Here is a 21787-nt window from a genome sequence, read left to right on the forward strand (position 1 = left end):
GAGATATTTACTTTTTCTCTGATTTGGTTACATTTTCTCTTCCATCCTTCTTTCCTCCAGTGCCTTACTTTCCTTATCTCTCATTCCTACCCAAAGTTTCTTCTTATCCCTGTCTTCCCTCTACTTGTTTCTCTCTGTCCCTGCCCATTCAAAAGGCTCTTCTTTTCTCTATCTACATGTCTCTTGATGTTCTCTGCAACCCTCCAAATGGCTCTTTTGTGCTAGCTTGCACGCTGAGGAGAGGAACTTCAGTCAGCCAGCAACTTCTTGTGTTGCCTATTCTCTGGGGTGGAATCACCGAGTTTCAGTTTGGATGCTACACCTATGCCAACATCTCCTCAAGCTGAAAATGCTTCTGGTGGGTTTCCACTGGTTTATACAAAAATTCAGAGACTACACTCTTAGTGGATTGCCCATATAAAGAGCAATAAACCCACCCTTCCCACTAATAATAAATAACGCACCAACAATCCCCTCAGTACAATCTGCATATTCACTATTTATTCGGAGGGACTGTTGTAAAATATGATGCACTTCATACACCAGGAATTGAATACACTATACTGTACTCCTAGTTCCGGCTGACCAAGCAGCAAGGAGCTGGGTTTAGGAACTGAAAACAGCTTTCCTGTGTGACAGCAATGGACTCTTCCTCTAGGGCAGTGGTTTTCAAACTTTTTTTTCTGGAAACCCAGTTGAAGAAAATGTTGATGCCTGTGACCCAATGGAGCTGGGGATGAGGAGTTTGGGGTGTGGGAGGGGACTCAGAGCTGGGGCAGAGGGTTGGGAATGAGGGCTGCGGGGTGGGGCTGGGAATGAGGAGCTTGGGATGTTGAAAGGGGCTCTGGGTTTTGGGGGCTCAGGGTAGGGGTACAGGAGGGGGGCACGGCTCTGGGCTGGGGGTGCGGGCCCTGGGATGATGGGGTTGGGGTGCAGGAAGGGGCTCTGGGTTTGGGGGGGCTCAGGGCAGGGGTTGGGGCATGGGTTTACCTTTGGTGGCTCCCAGTCAGCAGCGCAGCCAGGGTGCAGAGGCAGGCTTCCCGCCTGCCTGGCACCGCGGACCGCACTGCTCCATGGAAGTGGCCAGCAGGTCCAGCTCCTAGGCAAAGGTGCGCAAGCGGCTCCATGTGGCTTTTGCCCGCAGGCGCGCGCGCACACACTCCCAGCTCCCATTGGATGGGAGCCCCAGTGCTCGGGGTGGAGGCAGCGTGTGGAGCCCTGTGGGGGCCCCCCCTCGCCTACGAGCCAGCCCTGCTGCTGGCTGCTTCTGGGTTTTACTACTAGTTTTTTCTTGCCAGCCGCCAGGGTCCCTGGGTGCTGAGCAAGGCGAACCAGTGCCTTGCATTCTGTGACCCAGTACTGGGTCACACCCTAGTGCAGTGCTTTTCAAAGGTAGGGTCATCAGGTCAGACTGTGGTTGTAAAGCTTCATGCAAAATGGTTTTTTTTTTAGAAATTATTATTTAATAATGCAGAAAAAGTCAGAACACAAAAGGGTTTATTCTCCAATGCGTTGCATTTTGTATAGTGATTTATTCTGGTACTAAGTTCAAAAAGGTGTAAATGACTACCAATGTGAACTGGCCATTTTGCACAGGTGTAAATCTTGACACAAGGTGCAGGGCAGTGGAGAATAAAGCTAGGACTCTGACAAAATGCACCCTGTATTCACACCCTACACACTGTTGTGATAATCTTTGTACGAAGTATGCCTTGTGAGATATCATTTGAAAACTAATAACGCACTGGTCAATAATATCACAGTGACATGTATATGGCAACATTATAGGTAAGTTATGAATTCTCCCTGTACAGTGTTTATAGAACATGTTCAAACCCACATAGACCCATTTAACCACTCCTGCCCTAATCAGGACGATCTTAAACAAAGGATTATGTGTGTGCTGCAATTTATATATAGCAGTAAACCAGGTCTTTGATACAGCAAGAGCGAGACAAGGCAAATCTGTATTTCAGCAAACACAGGAGAGAAGAAAGGGCATGGGGCACCTTCAGCCCCCGACTACACTTTGCCTTCTTCACTGCTGGAATAAACTTTGCTTTGAGGAGTAATTCTCTGAAGACTCAATTTCAAAGGGTGACTAGACTATAAAAGTGAGGGGCAAGAACACCCCAAGGTATTAATTGAGAGAGACATCTCTTTTTCACCTAAGACGACAAAGGAAACCGCTTGACTTTGGGAGGGATCCTGACCTGAAGTTTGGTCAGCCCTGTTGTTGGGAACATGTGGTAAGGATTTTACCTTGAACCAAGACTAGCTTGTTAAGTTTTAGCACTGGGAAGCATTTCATCTTTATTCCTTGTGACCATTTCTAATGTTAATGTCTTGTATTTGTACTCACTTAAAATCTCTCTTTGTAGGTAAATATACTTGTTTATTCTTTAATCAAAACTAATCTAGTGTTGTGGTTAAACTGGGCTCTGTGGTAGCTCAATTTAAACTAGCAAACTTCGATATTGTTCCATTACAGAGGCAATGGACCCAAAATATCTGAACTGTCCAGGAGAGGGCTGGATAGTGGAGAACACATTTTTTGGGAGGAAAATTTGGGACTGGGAGTGTGTTGTGGTCACCCTGCAAGTAGTAACCACGGCTGCTGGACACTAGCGTGTGGCTTATGTTTTCTGACAGACTGCTGTGGTCAGAGTTGCAGGACAGAGCTGCAGCTATACACAGACACGCAGGGTGTGAGCTGCATGCTGTTTGTGAGAGGCCAAGGTGGAAGGTACAGCAGCAAAGCATTGTGAGGTACCCCAGGTTGCAGGGCAGGTGGTGACACAGCCCTCACTGGTGTGGACTGTATCCTGGAATGTGAGAGGCTCCTGCTAGGATGAGCTTATAGCATACACAAATGTCACATGGGCATAAATCCAGCCCTCCTGCTCTCACCTCAACAGCTCCCCAGCACTCAGGGACTCAGAAGTTCAGGGGCCTTCCGGGAGCTCTTGCTGTTAAAGGTACAGTAGGTAGCTGTAAGGGCTGCCCCTTCTCTCCATCTCAACTGGCTTGGAGAGGGGAAGGGGCAGAGGAAAAGCATCAGGGGCTTCAGAAGGAATAACAGAAGCTCAGCAGAGGTGAAGAAATCATTTTTGCTCCTGTATGAGGAAAGTGCCATCCCGCTAGGAAGCAGGAACAGAATCTGGAATTTCTTTTGCCACCACTCCCCTACCCCTTCATCAGCCTATTGCCACCAACTCCAACAATGACCCCTGAAGAAGCCTCTTTTGTAGAAGTGTGAAGAGACATTAGGGGAGAGGGGCACTAAGGAAAGAAGTAGAGTAATCTTGGCCAGAGCCATACAACTCAGATACTTTTCAAGATAACAATGAGGAGTCCGGTGGCACCTTAAAGACTAACAGATTTATTTGGGCATAAACTTTTGTGGGTAAAAAAAAAACCACTTCAGATGCATGGAGTGAAAATTACAGATGCAGGCATAAATATACTGACACAGAAAGAGAAGGGAGTTATCTTACAAGTGGAGAACCAGTGTTAATTCAATCAGGGTGGATGTGGTCCACTCCCAATAATTGATGAGGAGGTGTCAACACCCAGAGAGGGAAAATTGCTTTTGTAGTGAGTGAGCCAGCCAGTCCCTATTCAAGCCCAAATTAATAGTGTTAAATTTGCAAATAAATTGTAGCTCTGCAGTTTCTCTTTGAAGTCTGTTTTTTAAGTTTTTTTTGTTGAAGGATGGCTACTTTCAAATCTCTTATTGAATGTCCAGGGAGACTGAAGTGTTCTCCTACTGGCTTTTGTATGTTACCATTCCTGATGTCTGACAGAGACAAACACCTACAAAATCTTTATCAAGCATTCTTAAAAACTACAATACCCACCTGGAGAAGTGAGGTTGACAGAGCGAGACGGGTACCCAAAAATCAACTACCACAGGACAGGCCCAACAAGGAAAATAACAGAACACCACTGGAAAACAATCCCTCACTCTCACAGACCTTGCGAGGCAGGCCAGTCTTCGCTTACAGACAGCCCCTCAACCTGAAGCAAATACTCACTAGCAACTACGCACCACACCACAGAAACACTAACCCAGGAACCAATCCCTGTAACAAACCCTGCTGCCTACTGTCCCCATATCTACTCTAGTGACACCATCAGAGGACCCAACCACATCAGCCACACCATCAGGGGCTCATTCACCTGCACGTCTACTAATGTGATATATTCTAGAAATGCCCCTCTGCCATGTACATTGGCCAAACCAGACAGTCTCTATGTAAAAGGATAAATGGACACAAATCAGCCATCAGGAATGGTAACACGCAAAAGCCAATAGGAGAACTCTTCAGTCTCCCTGGACAGTCAATCACTTCAGCGAAGTCAATAATCCTTCAGCAAAAAAGTTCAAAAACAGACTTCAAAGAGAAAGTGAAGAGCTACAATTCATCTGCAAATATAAAACCATTATTTTGGGCTTGAATAGGGACTGAGAATGGCTGGCTCACTACAAAAGCAATTTTCCCTCTCTTGGTATTGACACCTCCTCATTAATTATTGGGAGTGGACCACATCCATCCTGACTGAATTGGCCTTGTTAACACTGGTTCTCCACTTGTAAGGTAACTCCCTTCTCTTTGTATGTCAGTATATTTATGTCTGCATCTGTAATTTTCACTCCATGCATCTGAAGAAGTGGATTTTTTTATCCACGAAAGCTTATGCCCAAATAAATCTGTTAGTCTTTAAGGTGCCAACGGACTGCTCGTTGTTTTTGTGGATGCAGACTAACTCAGCTACCCCTCTGATACTTGGCATATATTTCAAGCGACATTCCCATTTTAGCCCCATTGTTGTCTAGTTATCCAAGTTCCACACAAATTTGGTGTCCCCTCAGTTATATTGTTTGCAATTACTTACATCAGACCTAAAGAATAATGGGGAAAAAAGTAAAAGAAAAAGTAATTTATACTAAAGCAACAAAGATGAGAGCATTTTAAGCTTCCTTCATGAATAATTGTGTGTGCCCCTCATTTTGGTTAGTTGTCACATATTGTGTCCCATTTTGGGGCTGTGGTAGTTTCACAAGTATGGGCTTATAGGGGCTGGTGAGGAGACAATTCACAGTTTGGTGGACAAAGTGGCAGGACACAAGAGAAACATTTCAAAGTAGTATGTAGAAGATCCACTTTGAATTTATGCTTCAGGGCCCACTCATGCCTTTGTCCCCTGAAGACTGGATCACAGCAATCAACTCCATTTTGGGTAATACCATAAAAAATCGTAACTAATGAAGAAAGCATCAGCCTGCCTGCTCAGCAAGTCTGGTCGTGTAGCAGTTATACCTGCAATCTGTGAGTTACACTGGCTGCAGGTCTATTTCAGAATTAAGTTTGTAGGTGTTAGTTCTGACCTTGATTTGAGGCCTGACTATCTGACAGACTGCTTTTCTCCTAATTAGTATTGTGGAAGTTGAGGTCATCTGAGGCACTTGAGCTAGCAGCTCACTTGCAATATGATCAGAATGGCACTGCTGGCAGGGCATTTTTAGTGAAGAAAACTTGAGTCTTGGAACTTGCATTTTTTTTCACTCGACTGAGCTCTGGATTTTGTAACCTTCTGGACATACTGCAGGGAAAGTCGTTCCTGAGTTCACCTTTAAGGCCATTACTCTCTCTGTATCCTCCTGAAGATCCACTTCTGTCATGATGCCTGTGAAGAAACTATCTGATATATACTAATAAACCTTTGGAATAATCTTAGGAGATGGGGGGGGGGAACTGTGTTAATGTAACCATGTATTAACAAGATGTGACCAAAACATCACTTTATTCACTCTTGTGAATGGGCTGTACTCCTTGTCTTGAACCTCTATTAGTCTGTCAGTCATTAGACAGAGTTCTTTGCTGATTTGAAAAGGTTTAGCAAAATGTGAGACTGGCGGGAAACAACAACAAACAAACAAATAAATAACAACAACAAAACATGATGAGGAAAAGCCTAAAAGACTTGAGAGGTAGATTTAGCTTCAAAATGCATTTGAGAGTAGTGTTCAGAATACACATTTCTATTTGTACACCACAGATCTCAAATATTCCCAAAGGAAAAAACAAAACAAAACAAAACCCTCTTTCCTTTAGTATGTATCTAATAGAAAAATATTGAGAGGGATTTGTGAACTTGATGCTAAAGCACTAACTGTTGGTTACTAGAAAAGTATAAGCATACAAGCAGTTTTTCATTATAAAAGAGCAAGTCTCCAAGTGGGTTTTACCCCCGATTAGTAGTCACTGTCAATTTTGGAAGGTAGACAGTGGTATGCTCAATACTAGCTTAACTTTTTCTGCTGAAGTTAGCCATTGACTTCAGCGGGAGCAGTGTCAGGTCAAAACCGAGTGCTTTATAGAAGCCCCCTCACAGAGCGCTCAAACACGTTTGGGCAGCCCTGGAAGATAGCCAGGTTGGGAGAGACAGTTCAGACAGGCAAAAGGTATTTTTTATCTAAGTTCAAGGATGACATTTTATTCCTATATTCATCACCTATCCCTCAAGTCATTCTCCTCTCCCCAACCTTTTCAATGATAACTGCTTTATATTCCCTGCCACCCAGGCTTGTGCCCTGTTTGAATCTTAGAGCATCCAGGATCTTGAAAAAATCCTGCCATTCTTCCTTTGTAACATGCCTAAAATCCTCTGTATCCTGACTGCTAACCCCCTGCCTCATGCACCAGTTATTTTTAATCTCTACTATCATAACTTCCCTTTCTTTCTGGCTTCCTTTCTTCTCCCCTTTCTAGTCTATACAAAACACTGCAGCTAAAAATCATCATCTCTCTCTGCCCCTCTCTCCACTGGCTCCTTGACTACACATCAAGTTCGGCCTCATCTTTCTCACCTTCAGGCATTCATATAGCTCTTTCCTTGCTTATATCTTAGTTCTCATTTCCTTCTATTCCTTCTCTTGTTCCATATGGTCTGTATAATCATCTTGCTTCACTGCTCCTTTTGTTTTCTTCTCCCTACTCAAGAATCAGTACCAGTCGTAGCCACTTCTGTGCCTTAAACAACCTCCCTCTTCTTCAGTGGAAGGTGTCTCCACATTCTTCTAATCTGTCTTTTGCTTGATTTCCTTTATTATTCTCACCTCCATATTGTCTACTCTTGCTCTTGAGTGCATCTAAAATAGCATTCTCTGAATTCTTTGTAAATCGTACTCTGCAAAGAGCAGTATTTCCTTTTCCTGAGGTTTCTGTTGACTACCTTCCTTCCCTTCCACTTTGGTTGGGTGTCTACTCCAATTATGCTATACAGATACATTCGAACACCCTGATGCTGAGTGGTACCTTACTTCTAGAATAATCCCACTGAATGCAATGCAACTGTTTCAATAGACCAAGGTACTATTCAACATGAATAGGGGAAGCGGAATCTGGCCATTAGTTTGCAAACTCCTTGGGGAAGGGAATTTTCTTCTTTGTTTATAAAAGACCATCTGTACTCGTACATTAAATAATAAAATATGTATTATTATTGTATGTATTGTTTATTTCATTATATATTTTGAGTGAGGCCAGACTAAACAGGAGAGAGCATATCAACTCATCCCACATGAAATTATATCTATATATATATAAAAAAGTGAGCAGTCATAAATATTATACTTGCTATAATCAGTGTTCATGTGTCATTAGGTGTGTGGGTTTTCTGCATCCAAACAATCCACTTTCTGTCTCCGGAAGGATAGCACTTTCTCAATTAGTGAACTTTGTGAAATGTTATGTGACTTTTTAAATTAGCAATAACAACCTCAGGGGGCAAGATTCCATCTTTAGCAATTAAAATCTGGTTTTACAGTACAAAGTGTGTGTGCGGGGGGGGAATTCTGGAAGGAAAAACACTTTGCTGTAATTTGTCTCTGAATATTCATCTTCAAAGTGGGAATGTGTACAGTGGGGGAAGAAAGCTGACTGCGCCGTATAAAACTGCAAACAACTTCTTGTACATACTGCAATTTAGTCGGCTACGAACTGAAAAACAAATATGTTTACAGTCCACATCTGAGTGGAAAGGCCTGAAGCAATGTGCTTTGTTGTATAATTATGTTCTCAGCTTGAGAAATCTTACAGTGACTAGTTTACATGAGATCCACATGAACTCAAGAACTTTAAGAGGTCAATTAATTTTCTTGGACTTACTGGACACACAGTGATGCTTTGTTCCCACTGACTCATGCTTAGACTTTCTTCCAGTGTTGTGCATTTCTTCATCACCATGTCCCATCCACAGTAAGGATCCTGGGATCCAATACATGCACTGCAAATACAAACCCAAAAGATTAGATAATATGAACACTTGTATTTGCCTATACATGCCAAGGCTCCCTGAGATGCTACTTAGCATTTCCTCATATTATATAGATCAATAAAGTAAAAACAAACATGTAATTGTTGTAATGGAGTTCAGGTGGAGCATCAAGGTGACTGAACTGTGGAAAACTAATGGGAATTAATAAACATCTGGTATACAGACCTAGAATCTGTTATAGGTAGTCTGGTAAATTTCTAGTTGTGTGCATAGTATGTAGTCAAGTTGTAATAATACTTAATCATTTGCAGTATAGCAGAAGTAATTAAAAAATTAAATTGTCTGCTCTCAGATGATTTCAGGAGGCGTGATTTTGTCTATTTTGAAACCACAGTTATCACCTTTTGAGAGGAAGGAGATAATAGCTGCTCCTTTGAAACAGAACACAACAAAACTTCATTAATAGCAGCTATTTCTTTTACAGTGTGGTATAGAACCCTTTGAAATAAGTACCAAAAAATGGCTTATTCTGCCCTTGCTACGTGGTATGAAATAGGGGAGTCCATGCAAATTAAGTAAATAATATCTATGCTTAAAGGAATAATCCCACATTTTCTTTATGTATTTGTTGTTACCTGTCTCTTTAAATCCATCATCGGGGGCTGGCCATTAGATCCTCGCATCAAAATAGTCATACTTTCCTAGTACATGTACATATGTATTACAGGGGAAGCTTGTAGTAACCCCTCTATTCAGGCTGTATTGACCCCTCATTTTCAGTTGTAAAAAATTCTTGCAACTTTTTTTAAGAAGTTCCTACACCTCCATAGTCTGCAGGAAGCCTTTGAAATTTGGCAAGTGAGAGAGCCCTCAGGCTAGACAAGTGTTTATTCTTTATCCCATAAAATGTGTTCAGGTTTAGCTGAGTTCTAAACTGCTAAAAATTCCCATTTCCCTTATCTGACTTGCATCGATCAGCAATGTCTTGGCGCATACAAAAATAATTATTAAATGGAACATTCTAAAGAGCTGGGCCCATGCTGCTGCCAAAGCAGCAGCAGAACAGTAGCAGCAGCAAACGCCGCACCGGGAATGCATGGGAACTGTCAGAGCACACTGTAGCAGTGTGGGAGCAGGGACAGAACTAAGGTCTGGCAGGAGGAGATAAACCTTCCACCCCACCCACCACCATGCCCCTCAGAACCAACACATGGTCCTAGGAATCCCGTTCACCCTCTTGGGGAACCACATCAGATAGGAAAAGGGGAAGAGAGAAAGCACCAGGTCAACCATTCTGAGTCCCAGCACATAAGGCTAGCAGTTCATCCCCTTTCCCAGATAACAGCTTTCTTTTGCTGATAGCTATTCCTGTAGATGAAGTGGTAGAATATGTTCTGTCGTGATAAAAGTTCATCAGTCAAATACCATTAATGATACATGACACAGTGGGGATGTTCTTACCACATGGAGCATAACACAAGGACATCTCTCTTGTTCTGCTTTTCTCCACAGAGCTCAGGGAGGCAATCTGTCTAAGACACAGTATGGCTTTTTACATCTTATTCTTTCTACCACTGATTTGCAAGTTTCTGGGAAATTTATAATTTGTTATACTTGCTCCCAAATTGGGAATGGAAGAGGGTATCTTCTATCTAAGTTTATATTTATTTTTGTGGTGCCTATTTTTGATTAACTGTCCCAAGTTCTAAAGCACCTTTTCTTCTCTTCTTGGGGATAATAAAGTTCCATTTATGTTCTCCAGGTATCTCATTATTTTGTGTTGCTGCTCCCAACTGAAAATCAGTTAGCCACACAAGATAAATATCAGGGGGTAGCCGTGTTAGTCTGTATCTAAAAAAACAACAAGAAGTCTCGTGGCACCTTAAAGACTAACAGATTTATTTGGGCATAAGCTTTCGTGGGTAAAAACCTCACTTCTTCAGATGCATAGTCTGAAAGTTACAGATGCAGGCATTATATACTGACACATGGAGAGTAGGGAGTTACTTCGCAAGTGGAGAACCAGTGTTGACAGGGCCAATTCAATCAGGGTGGATGTAGTCCACTCCCAATATTGGATGAGGAGCTCTCAATTCCAGAAGAGGAAAAGCTGCTTCTGTAATGAACCAGCCACTCCCAGTCCCTATTCAAACCCAGATTAATGGTGTTAAATTTGCAAATGAATCTTAGTTCTGATGTTTCTCTTTCAAGTCTGTTTCTGAAGTTTTTTTGTTCAATGATTGTGACTTTTACATCTGTACTAGAATGACCAGGGATATTGAAGTGTTCACTTACTGGCTTATGTATGTTACCATTCCTGATGTCCGATTTGTGTCCATTTATTTTTTTGCGGAGGGACTGTCCAGTTTGGCCAATGTACATGGCAGAGGGGCATTGCTGGCACATGATGGCATATATAACATTAGTGGATGTGCTGGTGAATGAGCCCTTGATGGTGTACCTGATGTGGTTGGGTCCTCTGATGGTGTTGCCAGAGTAGATATGGGGACAGAGTAGGCAACGAGGTTTGCTACAGGGATTGGTTCTTGGGTTGGTGTTTCTGTGGTGTGGTGTGTAGTTGCTGGTGAGTATTTGCTTCAGGTTGGGGGGTTGTCTGTAAGCGAGGACTGGCCTGCCTCCCACGGTCTGTGAGAGTGAGGGATCATTTTCCAGGATAGGTTGTAGATCGTGGATAATGCGCTGGAGAGGTTTTAGCTGGGGGCTGTATGTGATGGCCAGTGGTGTTCTGTTATTGTCCTTGTTGGGCCTGTCCTGTAGTAGGTGATTTCTGGGTACCCGTCTTGCTCTATCAATCTGTTTCCTCACTTCCCCAGGTGGGTATTGTAGTTTTACGAATGCTTGATAAAGATCTTGTAGGTGTTTGTCTGAGGGGTTGGAGCAAATTCTGCTAACGGTGTAAACAGGACTATATAATACTGTGGTAAAAAATGCCAGCAACCAGATGACACTGACAGACTGGTGGAGCTACATTCGTGCTAAAGAAAAGGTGGGAAGATTTTTCAAAAGAACCTCAATATAGTCCCAGCCTGATTGTATATAATTCCCATTGATTGGGTACGAATGGAGGGGGAGATTTTCAGAAGTGCCTACAAAATTTAGGAGCACAAGTCCTACTGAAAGCCAATGGGAGCCAAATCTCCCCCAAAATTGGTATATCAGAGATCAATGACAGCTGTTCACAAAGGGAGAGGCCAAACTCTATCTTCTGTTGTGAGTATATAACTCCCACTGACACTAATGGGAGAGGCATACACACTGAAAGGCAGAATTTAGTTCTATTGGAGGAAGTAGGGAGAACTGTGGCTGAAATAATGCAAAAATATGAGAAATTTGCCAAAATGACTGAATTACTTTTATTCTTCCTACTGATTGGCCAGTTATATTTTTCACCCTCTGCCCTCCAAATACATGTTAAACTTTACAAAGTCGTTTTTAACTTCACTTCAGCCTCGGGCTCCCTTTCAAGCTTGCTTTTTCCTTTTATTCTTCAGTCACTATTACACCAAATATTAAGTTATTTTGTGTGATACTGCTATCAGCTGATTGAACTGGCTAGTACCCACTGAAGATGGAATAATGTTTAAAGGGGCATGGTCAGTTTGAGAACTGGTTCTTTTCAAATGTGTTAAAAGTAGTTTTAGAAATTACACCTGCATCTAAGTCTTCAAACCAATTTTTGTTGTTTTAGAATCACATTTTCCTTTCCCTCTTCCTTTTAATGCTTCTTACTCTCATGTCATTGTGTTTCACACACATGCAACCAATGGAGAAACTGACATTGTACAGAGGAAACAATAAAACTAACTAGACGTGAAGAGCTGTCAAATGCATATGGTGTAAGCAAACTGGAAGCTAATATAGATTTTCCCCCTCTAACCTCTTTCAGTTAAATTTATCTTGGGTACTACTGCAGGAATATTTCTGTCTGGAAAAAAAATTACCATGTATGATTTTTAAGTTGACAGTGCCCTTTTAAACAGAACAGACTAACTGGCAGAATTGGATAATACATTAGCCCCCTTCTACCTCTGGAAACTTGGGTTACATTTGAATTTTATCAGAGGTGAAAATGAGTTACTTCAACTTAATCCCCAGTGGATATCTGTTCACATATCAAAAGCATTACACAATTTGGCCTAAGTCTGCTACTACCAGGAAACAGGCCCAGGAATAAAAGTGAAATGGTCAAGACCATGGGTCAAAATTGAGATGCACTAGCAAAAATGAGCGAGGAAACATATAGAGCACCTGTTCACATTATGCCTGACCCAAATAAGTACCTTCCTTATAGAAACACTAAAAATGGCCTATGTCAGCCAACTAATATGAGAACAAACATAAAATATGTTTCAATTAATACGTAAAAACAAATGGCTCATTTGAATTACTAAAAAAGGAAAGGAAAGCGCATGGGGCAGATTCTTCTCTCAGGTACACTGGAGGGAATCTAATAGAACACAGTATATTTCAATGGTTATGCTGCATTTACACTGGAGTAGCCATCATCAGACTCTGGACCTAGGCTTCCAATATCAGCCTTATAAGTGTTCTACTTCTCATACTTACTGTGCTGGCTTCCCTTGCCGTTTCTTTTCTTTGAATCCTCAGAGAGACAAAAATCACAAAGGAAGTCCAAGACCAACAGAACTGATCACGAATCAGTTCATTACAAAGCACTACTTCTAGTCTACTGAGGTGACTAAACTATGGCTCTAGCATCTCTGCAAAATGTACTGTAATGCTGGACTTCTAGTGCTTGCTTCAAATTTCCATACCTGCTTCCTTGCTTTTCCATTTAATTAGCAAACGTAAATGATGGCTGGTTGAGTATCCTTTTTGTAAGTCATTCACTAGCTGTGATGCCCAGTACATCTACTGACAACCACCCAAAGTTTAAACACTGATTTGTTATTGATTAGTAAAAATAACAAACAAATCAATTTTAAAGTGGTTTAATTTCCCTGGCTATTTTATAATTAGCTCTGAACAGCCTAACAAAACTGCTCTACTTCAACAATACCTGAGGTCTGTGATGTATTCAGAAAGAAAGGCAGAAATGACCAGTGCTGCAGAGCAAAATGCATAAGGAAGCATTCAATTTTAGCCTTAAAAAAGAATACATTACACATATACAGACAGAGCTATAGAGTGGGTGTTTCTTGTTTTTATCTTAACATTAAAGACCAAATCCTGTCCCACTGACTTAAGAGACTTTTACAATTCACTTCAATGGGGCTAGGATTCTGCCCTGAATGAATTTACTGTTTGTGGTACATACCAAACATATATCCTTATGGACTGTAGTCCTTCATCCAAAGAGCAGATACAGCAGTGCACATTTCCCCATATTGATCTGTTAATATGCCTCTGCCCTGATCCATAAGGAGCATCTGGGCGGCACAGTATTTTGTAATGTAACACAAAGCCTTTTGTCTCTGGCAGACTGGTTCAGTTTTGCCCCAACTTGGCAGTAAGGAGTATTTGGTTGCTGACATAAATTGATCTCAGTCCTGTTCTTAATGGACAAGTTAACATCGTAATGGTCACATATATGTATGGCTAAGTCAGGAGAAAGAGTTAAATGGTCAAGATAACCAGTGGTGAAAAAGATCTTGTCCTTCAGTCTTCTTGACCATTCCATTTTTGTGTGGAAATGTATCATATTGATTCAATTTTCCTCAGCTTCAGGATGAAATTTCTAGTCACACTGAAAAAGACACAATGCAGGATAGCCAATAGCCCAGTGGATAGAGCATTCACTTGGGATATCAAAGACCTGAGTTCAAGCCTATGCTCCAAATCAAGCAGAGCAGGGATGTGAACCTGGGTCTCCCACATAGGAGAATGCCCTAATCACCAGACAGACACTTACCTTGTGAAAAATTTTGAAAGTCCTGGTTTCATTCCGATGCAGAATGAAAACAAAATGCAAACCCTTTAAATTTTTTCACACAATTGAATTCTTGTTTTTCGGCTAGCCCTTCTTGAGACACTGCTGGTCTGGTTTTCAAAGACCAGCACCCAAAAGCTAATCTATCTAAAGTTAGGGGATACTTTTAAAAGTTCATCTCTACATGTCTTTAGGAGAAAACATCACCCCAGATGTTTGCTCAGGTCACATTTCTAAGGTGAGAAAAGGAGCAAGGCACAGAACTGACCATATCTAAACCATACAGTATAATCACCTTACTTTTCTTAGTGTTTACTTTTTATTTTACAACTACATATCCATCTCTCCTGCAAACTTAACTTTTAAATATGATATCATGAGGGACAGAATAACTGCCTGCCAAACCTCCCTTGGTCTCTCCTTGATTCTCATTGGTGAAAATGATCACAAATTCATCTCCATTAGATCCCATGATGATGGGGATTCATTAACTGACTGAATCAATTCATTGTACCTGACTGCTACTACTAACACAATTGCCAAATAAAGTCTGCATCCAAATTATACATGTTAAGCATTAAACCAGAGAACCCACATCAGACACATCCTACAAATGGTTGTGACACTAGGCCAGGAGTGGCCAACCTAAGCCTGCGAAGGAGCCAGAATTTACCAGTGTACATTGCCAAAGAGCCACAGTAATACATCAGCAGCCTCCTATCAGCTCCCACACCCCAAGCACCTCCTGATCAGCTGTTCCCTGGCGTGCAGGAAGCTCGGGGGGGAGGGGGAGGGAGGAGCGAGGGCACGGCAGGCTCAGGGGAGGGGATGGAGTGGGGGCAGGGCCTGTGGCAGAGCCAGACTTGAGCAGTGAGCACCCCCCAGCACGTTGGAAAGTTGGCGCCTGTAGCTCCAGCCCCGGAGTCTGTGCCTATACAAGGAGCCGCATGTTAACTTCTGAAGAGCCGCATGTGGCTCCGGAGCCACAGGTTAGCCACCCCTGCACTAGGCATTAGGAGAAAATGACTTAGAATGAACTGTATGTTGCTCAGTGAGAACATCAGAACCTGTCAGATGCCACAGGCCTGATAATGAAACAAAACATGCTAGTTTTATAATTTCTTCTTTTCTAGGAACAAACACTGGCACTCAGACAACACACTGGGTGCGTATAATGTGCTTGTCAAATATGTAGATTTTGACTGAAGGTTCTCCTGTATAGCTCTACAAATAAGCAGATAAGGAGAGATCCACAGAGAGAAATATTGATAGCAAGTGTGGACTGGAGGCTTGATGTTTTCTTGTTGAGAGAGCCAGACTACATAAAACTGAAATTTGACAAAGAGAGACAGGACTTAATTACATTTGTTTTAAACAATTCTGTGACATTGGATAAATGAATACTGCAATTAATTTGAACTAGTCCTATTTTGTAAATACAAATTAAATTACTTCAGGAAATGCTTCATTTCCTTATGCAACAACTTTGTCACAGTTTCATTTCAAAGACATAAAGCAGGCTACATGTGATCAGTGGATATGCACATCTTTAGCAGACGCTAACATGAAAGCAGATATACTACAAAACATTCATCATCCTTCAGCAAGCAGTGATTTTAATATTTGTTGCAACAATATTTTCAAGTTAATTTAGAATCACTATTTTGAATGCAAGGCATTTAATTATAAAAATCATAGGCCAACATTTTCAAAAGTGATGAGTGATTTTGGGTGTCACTGGAAACCCTTTGAGCTATTAGGATGTTTCAAGTTGGGCACCCAAAATTAGAGCATCTACAACCACTTTTGAGAATCTTAGCCATAGTTAGAACCAAGATTACCATAATTCTCATCCATTTAGATCTACAGTAGATTTTAGACCATGACATGCTTTGTCAGCTGTATGCTCAAAACTATTTTGCTGCAAGCCTTTCGGAAAATACGTTTTCCCAAAAGAAGTCCACCGAAGCTGAAACCTTTTGTAAATAATTTTGATGACAATACAACTGGCATTTTCTGCAAAGCAAGGGAAACTGAGAAGAATTCACTCTACACCTTCTGGGCTGCTTAAATCAGCATTGGTGTATGGAATGTAAAACATTTTAAAACTTTGGGAACAAGGTTAAAAAGAGTATTCTTCCAGATTTTTTCCCTCCGTACAGTCTTTTTAACCTCTGATTTCAGATGATTCTCAAAACTTTATTTTAGAAAACACAATTGCCAAACATCAAATTATTAGTGAAAGGATCTAATGGAAAATGGGCTGATCTAAAGATGTTTTAGCTGTATTTCAAGCTCTACAATTTAGGGGCACTTTAAAAAAAATCCCATTTCCTTGTACAACTTAAAGCAAATAAGCTAACCACATCATAGATCTGAATTTACGAAAACCACATGGCTATTTTATTTTCTTCTTTTTCAAATCACTTTTTGCTTAAAATAATACACTACCATAGTACTCTGAACCAAACGTATGTAGTTGAGATCATCTGTTTCACATAACATTTTGCCATGCTAAGGGGAAAAAACATATTTCTGTCCCCAAGAGGCTATTGCAATAAATATCTTCTGAGCAGCCCTTAAAATTCTATCAGTTTATCAGAATTCTTCTTTGTTTACCACAACCATTTGTTTAGAGCAGAATACATACATGTCTATTTCATACGCAAACAATCTAGATATATGGAAGAGGTATGATAGAATATTTTGGGCCGAGCAGAAGGTAATTGCAGTTTGCCTCTGCCTGATAGTTTGGGCCTGGTAGTAAGGGAGTCTGAGGAGAAGACTGGCAGCTGGGCAGAGGAGCAGAAGAGTACATGACTGAAGCTGCTGGGATCAGGTAGGACAACAAATCATTCGGAAAGGATCTTGAAACTCTGGGACAGGATCCAAAATATAGGTGAATTCATACCCCTCCCTCCATAGTTTTAGTTCATTCCATTCTCTGTAAAATCAACCTAACACTAATAACATTCTTCCCTTCAATAGAGCAGATCTTCAGCTAGTATAAATTGTCATAGCTCCACTGAAGTCAATACTGTCCTCAGTATATCTAGCAGCTATCTTACAATGGTATAGTATAACATTGGAAAACAGTGCTTAACATCCAGTCTTCCTACCAGTCTTAGGGCTTGTCTATAGTTGAAAATTTATCAAAATAAGTATTTAGTTATTTTAGTATAAGTCCCTGGACACTCTTCTTCTAGAATAAGAATGTCCTCATGAGATTTTATACCAAGATAACTATTCTGGAATAATTATTGCAGAATCACAATTTTGGTGAATTTCCAAGTGAAGACAAACCCTTATAAAAATACAAGAATAGTGTCTACTAATGTCTTAAAGCACATTACTGATTATATTATATAATGGTAAGTAGTAACTATTCTAAACTGTAATGTTTTGGACATTTACTACAGAACGAGGTAGTTTATTTTATAAGAAAAAAAGAATATTGTTGAATACAAGAGTACAATATGAAGCTATGTGCAATGAACAGCTGTAGCAGAGAGAAAATAGGAGAAAAGGGAGAGTAAGGTAATGTGATGGTATTTGAGGTACCAAATCCAAGAATTTTGCTGTAAGTCATGGAGTCCAGTACCGCAGCCAAATATGTGACATCTGTTTTGGTTTGTGATTTAATTCATACACCTCTGTAAATCTCTGCTCATAGCACAGTAATGATACTGCAATTTTCATGCAAGCAGACTGCTTGGGCACTAAATGATCTGGAAAAAGGGGTAAACAGTGAGGTGGCAAAATTTGCAGATGATACAAAACTACTCAAGATGGTTAAGTCCAAAGCAGACTGTGAAGAGGGATCTCACAAAACTGGGTGACTGGGCAACAAAATGGCAGATGAAATTTTACTTTGCATTTATCAATTGCTGTTGATAAATGCGAAGTAATGCACATTGGAAAACATAATCCCATCCATACAATAAAATGATGGGGTCTAAATTAGCTGTTACCAATCAAGAAAGATCTTGGAGTCATTGTGGAGAGAACTCTGAAAACATCCACTCAGTGTGCAGCAGCAGTCAATAAAGCTAACAGAATGTTGGGAATTATTAAGAAAGGGATAAATAATAAGACAGAAAATATCATATTGCTTCTATATAAATCCATGGTACACCCATATCTTGAATACTGCATGCAGATGTGGTCGCCCCAACTCAAAAAAAAGATATATTGGAATTGGAAAAGGTTCAGAAAAGGGCAACACGAATTATTAGGGGTATGGAACGACTTCCATATGAGGAGAGATTAATAAGAATGGGACTTTTCAGCTTGGGAAAGAGACTACTAAGGGGGGATATGATAGAGGTCTATAAAATCATGACAGGTGGGGAGAAAGTAAATAAGGAAGCGTTATTTACTCTGTCTCATAACACAAAAACTAGGGATCACCAAATGAAATTAATAGGCAGCAGATTTAAAATAAACAAAAGGAAATATTTCTTCACACAATGTACAGTCAACCTGTGGAACTTGTTGTCAGCAGATGTTGTGAAGGCCAAGACTATAACAGGGTTCAAAAAAGAACTAGATAAATTCATGGAGGATAGGTCCATCAATGGCTATAAGCCAGAATGGGCAGGGATGGTGTCCCTAGCCTCTGTTTGCCAGAAGCTGGGAATCGGTGACAGGAGATGGATCACTTGATGATTACCTTTTCTGTTCATTCCCTCTGAGGCATGTGGCATTGGCCACTGTTGGACAGGATACTGGGCTAGATGGTGACACAGTATGGCCGTTCTTATGTTCTAATGCTTAAACATAACAGTTAAAGAAGATGTGGGTGGGTGTGATGGAGAATAAAAGCAGGGGATACACATGGCCTCTGACACAAGTCAGGGTACCAGTCACTCCATAACAACACTTCTCTCTCTGTCTGAAATAAACAGGGATCTTGAAGAATATATTTTCAAATCTCTTTAACAGAGGGAGAATGCTGTGATGATGGTTCAGCAGTCTAGTGAACAGAAGAAGCATGAGGCTATATTGATGGACATTTTCCTTTTCCAGATGTGTGGATCCTTCATTCAAGCAACAGCAGAATACAAAATAAAAACAACTACAATAACAATAATATTCTAGCTTCAACTGGCTAAATCAAGAAGTTGTTTCTCCATCCTCAGCTGATGTAAATCAGCATAGCGCTATTGAAGTAAATGGCTCTATGCTGTCTTACATCAGCTGAAGATCTGACCCACTGCATCCAGCTATGGTCTAGTTCCCATGCCAAAGCATTTCTGTCAACAGCACGTGTGCCAGAAGAGAGAAGCACCATGGGGTGAAACATGGAAAGAGTTGCACATTGAAAAATGAATCTCTTTGTTATAAGATTCTGTCTGAATTTAGGTGACAATTTTTAAGTATTTAATTTCCTTTTTTTGTAACAAGAGTAGTAGTCAGCTATTCAGTCACTGTCACAGTTGTAGTTAACATTATTACGTTTTTCCAACACAACAAAGTACCTAAACAACGATTTCCCCAGTTAGGTTTTCCTTAACTCATTGTTGTTCTCAAACTTTATTTCTGAATCCCCAGAGACATTCAATTTGATGCATTACAGTGGAGTTTAAAAGGAAGAAAAAGACCTACCATTATCTTAAAGTTGTCCCTGAATTTTATGAATTAAAAACACAAAATCAAATGCTAACCAAACCACCATGTGACCGTGAAGCATATTTACTAAACTACATTTTGGCAACATAATTTTATAATATATTTTAAGGGGGAAAGGGGAGACGTCACTCCTTTTCAGACAGTGAAGAAACATAGTGATGAATTACTGTATTCAGATACATTTGGCTTCCATCCCAGGGTGGCTACCTCTGCTAGATCTTCAAATACCATTTTCTATGCCACATGATATTGGAGACTTATTTGTAATATAAGTAATTTCTTATTGATTAATTCATACAGTTCAAATCACATACCTTAACATTAAAACATCACTATCTCTTGGGAGTTTCTTCTAATCATAACAAATAAGTTAATATCAAAAAGTACCCCAACAGTACTCTTTTAAGCAATGTAAACAAGAGGTTTAGATCCATAGTTATAAACATATGTTAATTTTGATTCCTACAAATCTCCCTTTTCCTTCCATGAAACCCTTTCATTATGTGCTTCTCTTCAAACAGATAAAGCCAGCTGATCTTTTGTACCTGTGTGTTTTGTAAAACAGGCACCTCTTCAGGGGAATCTTTACTACATGTTCCTGAAGCCCCACAAACAGAACACTCTGGCTATGCAGAATCTGCAGGCTCCTGATAGGTTCTTTCTGCCTCCGTGGAAAGAGCTCAATTTCTTCAAGTAAGCAGCTGCTTGAAGTCTGATTCATTGGAGCGAGTACTTTCTTAATAGTGCCATAGTCTGTAAAGGCAAAGGGGAAAATTACAAACTGGAAATCATATAGGGAACACTACCTACTCAATGCCACTCAGCAGTCACAGAAACTATTCTTCTCACACATTGGGAGGTTTTGTAAGAGGCCATTTAATTTGGAGGATTCAGCTGGTTTTTCTATTAGTGTAAACTGCACACTATACAAGTGAAAGGAAACTGAACAGCTATAAATATTTTATAAAACAAACAATGGCAAAGCAGTTTAGGAGCATCAGACAAACACCTTAAAACAGTGGATACTGGAAGATCCACATTCAAAGCTCAGCTATTATGGGCACACATCTGCAGAATCCATTTATAACAAGAACGATGACCAGAGAGTGTATAGACAGTCCCATCATTTCTAATTTACAAGACTATAGTATACCTATTTTTAAAGGACTCAACAAAAATTAAGAAAGTACACTGTTGCCTCACTTGATCTGCTTTTGTAAATGAATGAATTTACCTACAGACTACGAACAAATAGAATAGCTATTATTAATCTCTTTAAGGAAGTGCACAAAATATGAAGAGCTGTATATTTGTTTATTTGGTAAGGGTGTATGACACTACAAAATACAAGTGCTTCATACAGATTGTCTAATCATTTTGATCCTTTTTAGAGAAAGTAATCACCTTTCCTCTGACTGAGAAATACAGTGATTCACACTGCATGCTACCTTCCGATTGGTCACTTCTGAGCAAAAACTGTTAATCACGCCAACTCGATGCCAGACCATTTATGAGATTTCTGAATATAATTAAGTATTCTCAACATTTAAAAATATTTAATATGAAAAAAAAGGACCAAATTCTCATCTGGTGTAAACACCAGACAAGGGTCTGGCCGAAAGAGAGTACTACACCACTACCTCGATATAACGTGACCTGATATAACACGAATTCGGATATAATGCGGTAAAGCAGTGCTCCGGGGGGGCGGGGCTGCGCACTCCGGTGGATCAAAGCAAGTTCAATATAACGCAATTTCACCTATAACACGGTAAGATTTTTTGGCTCCCGAAGACAGCGTTATATCCAGGTAGAGGTGTATGTGATTCTCTGTGTGCTGCAAATGGTGAACATTAAGGGTTCAGTCATGCAAACCCTTACTTACACAAATAATCTTTATCCATACAAGTTGCCCTTTTCAGGCAAATAGGGCAACCTATGTGAATGAGGAATGCTCATGGG

General features: G+C 40.5%; 1 protein-coding gene across 3 annotated transcripts in view; it reads right to left on the reverse strand.

The window, feature by feature from the left end:
- Window positions 1-21787, reverse strand: part of SEMA5A (semaphorin 5A) — a 635454-nt gene that overhangs the window by 157214 nt on the left and 456453 nt on the right. For all 3 annotated transcript variants that reach the window (XM_042859868.2, XM_042859867.2, XM_065584224.1), the window contains exons 11-12: window positions 20371-20578; window positions 8175-8292 (exon numbers count right to left, since the gene is read on the reverse strand). In XM_042859868.2, coding sequence (XP_042715802.2) covers window positions 8175-8292; window positions 20371-20578 — 326 coding nt within the window. The remainder of the gene's footprint in view (window positions 1-8174; window positions 8293-20370; window positions 20579-21787) is intronic.

This window comes from Chrysemys picta, chromosome 2, assembly GCF_011386835.1.
Source record: "Chrysemys picta bellii isolate R12L10 chromosome 2, ASM1138683v2, whole genome shotgun sequence".
NCBI classification, from domain to species: domain Eukaryota; kingdom Metazoa; phylum Chordata; order Testudines; family Emydidae; genus Chrysemys; species Chrysemys picta.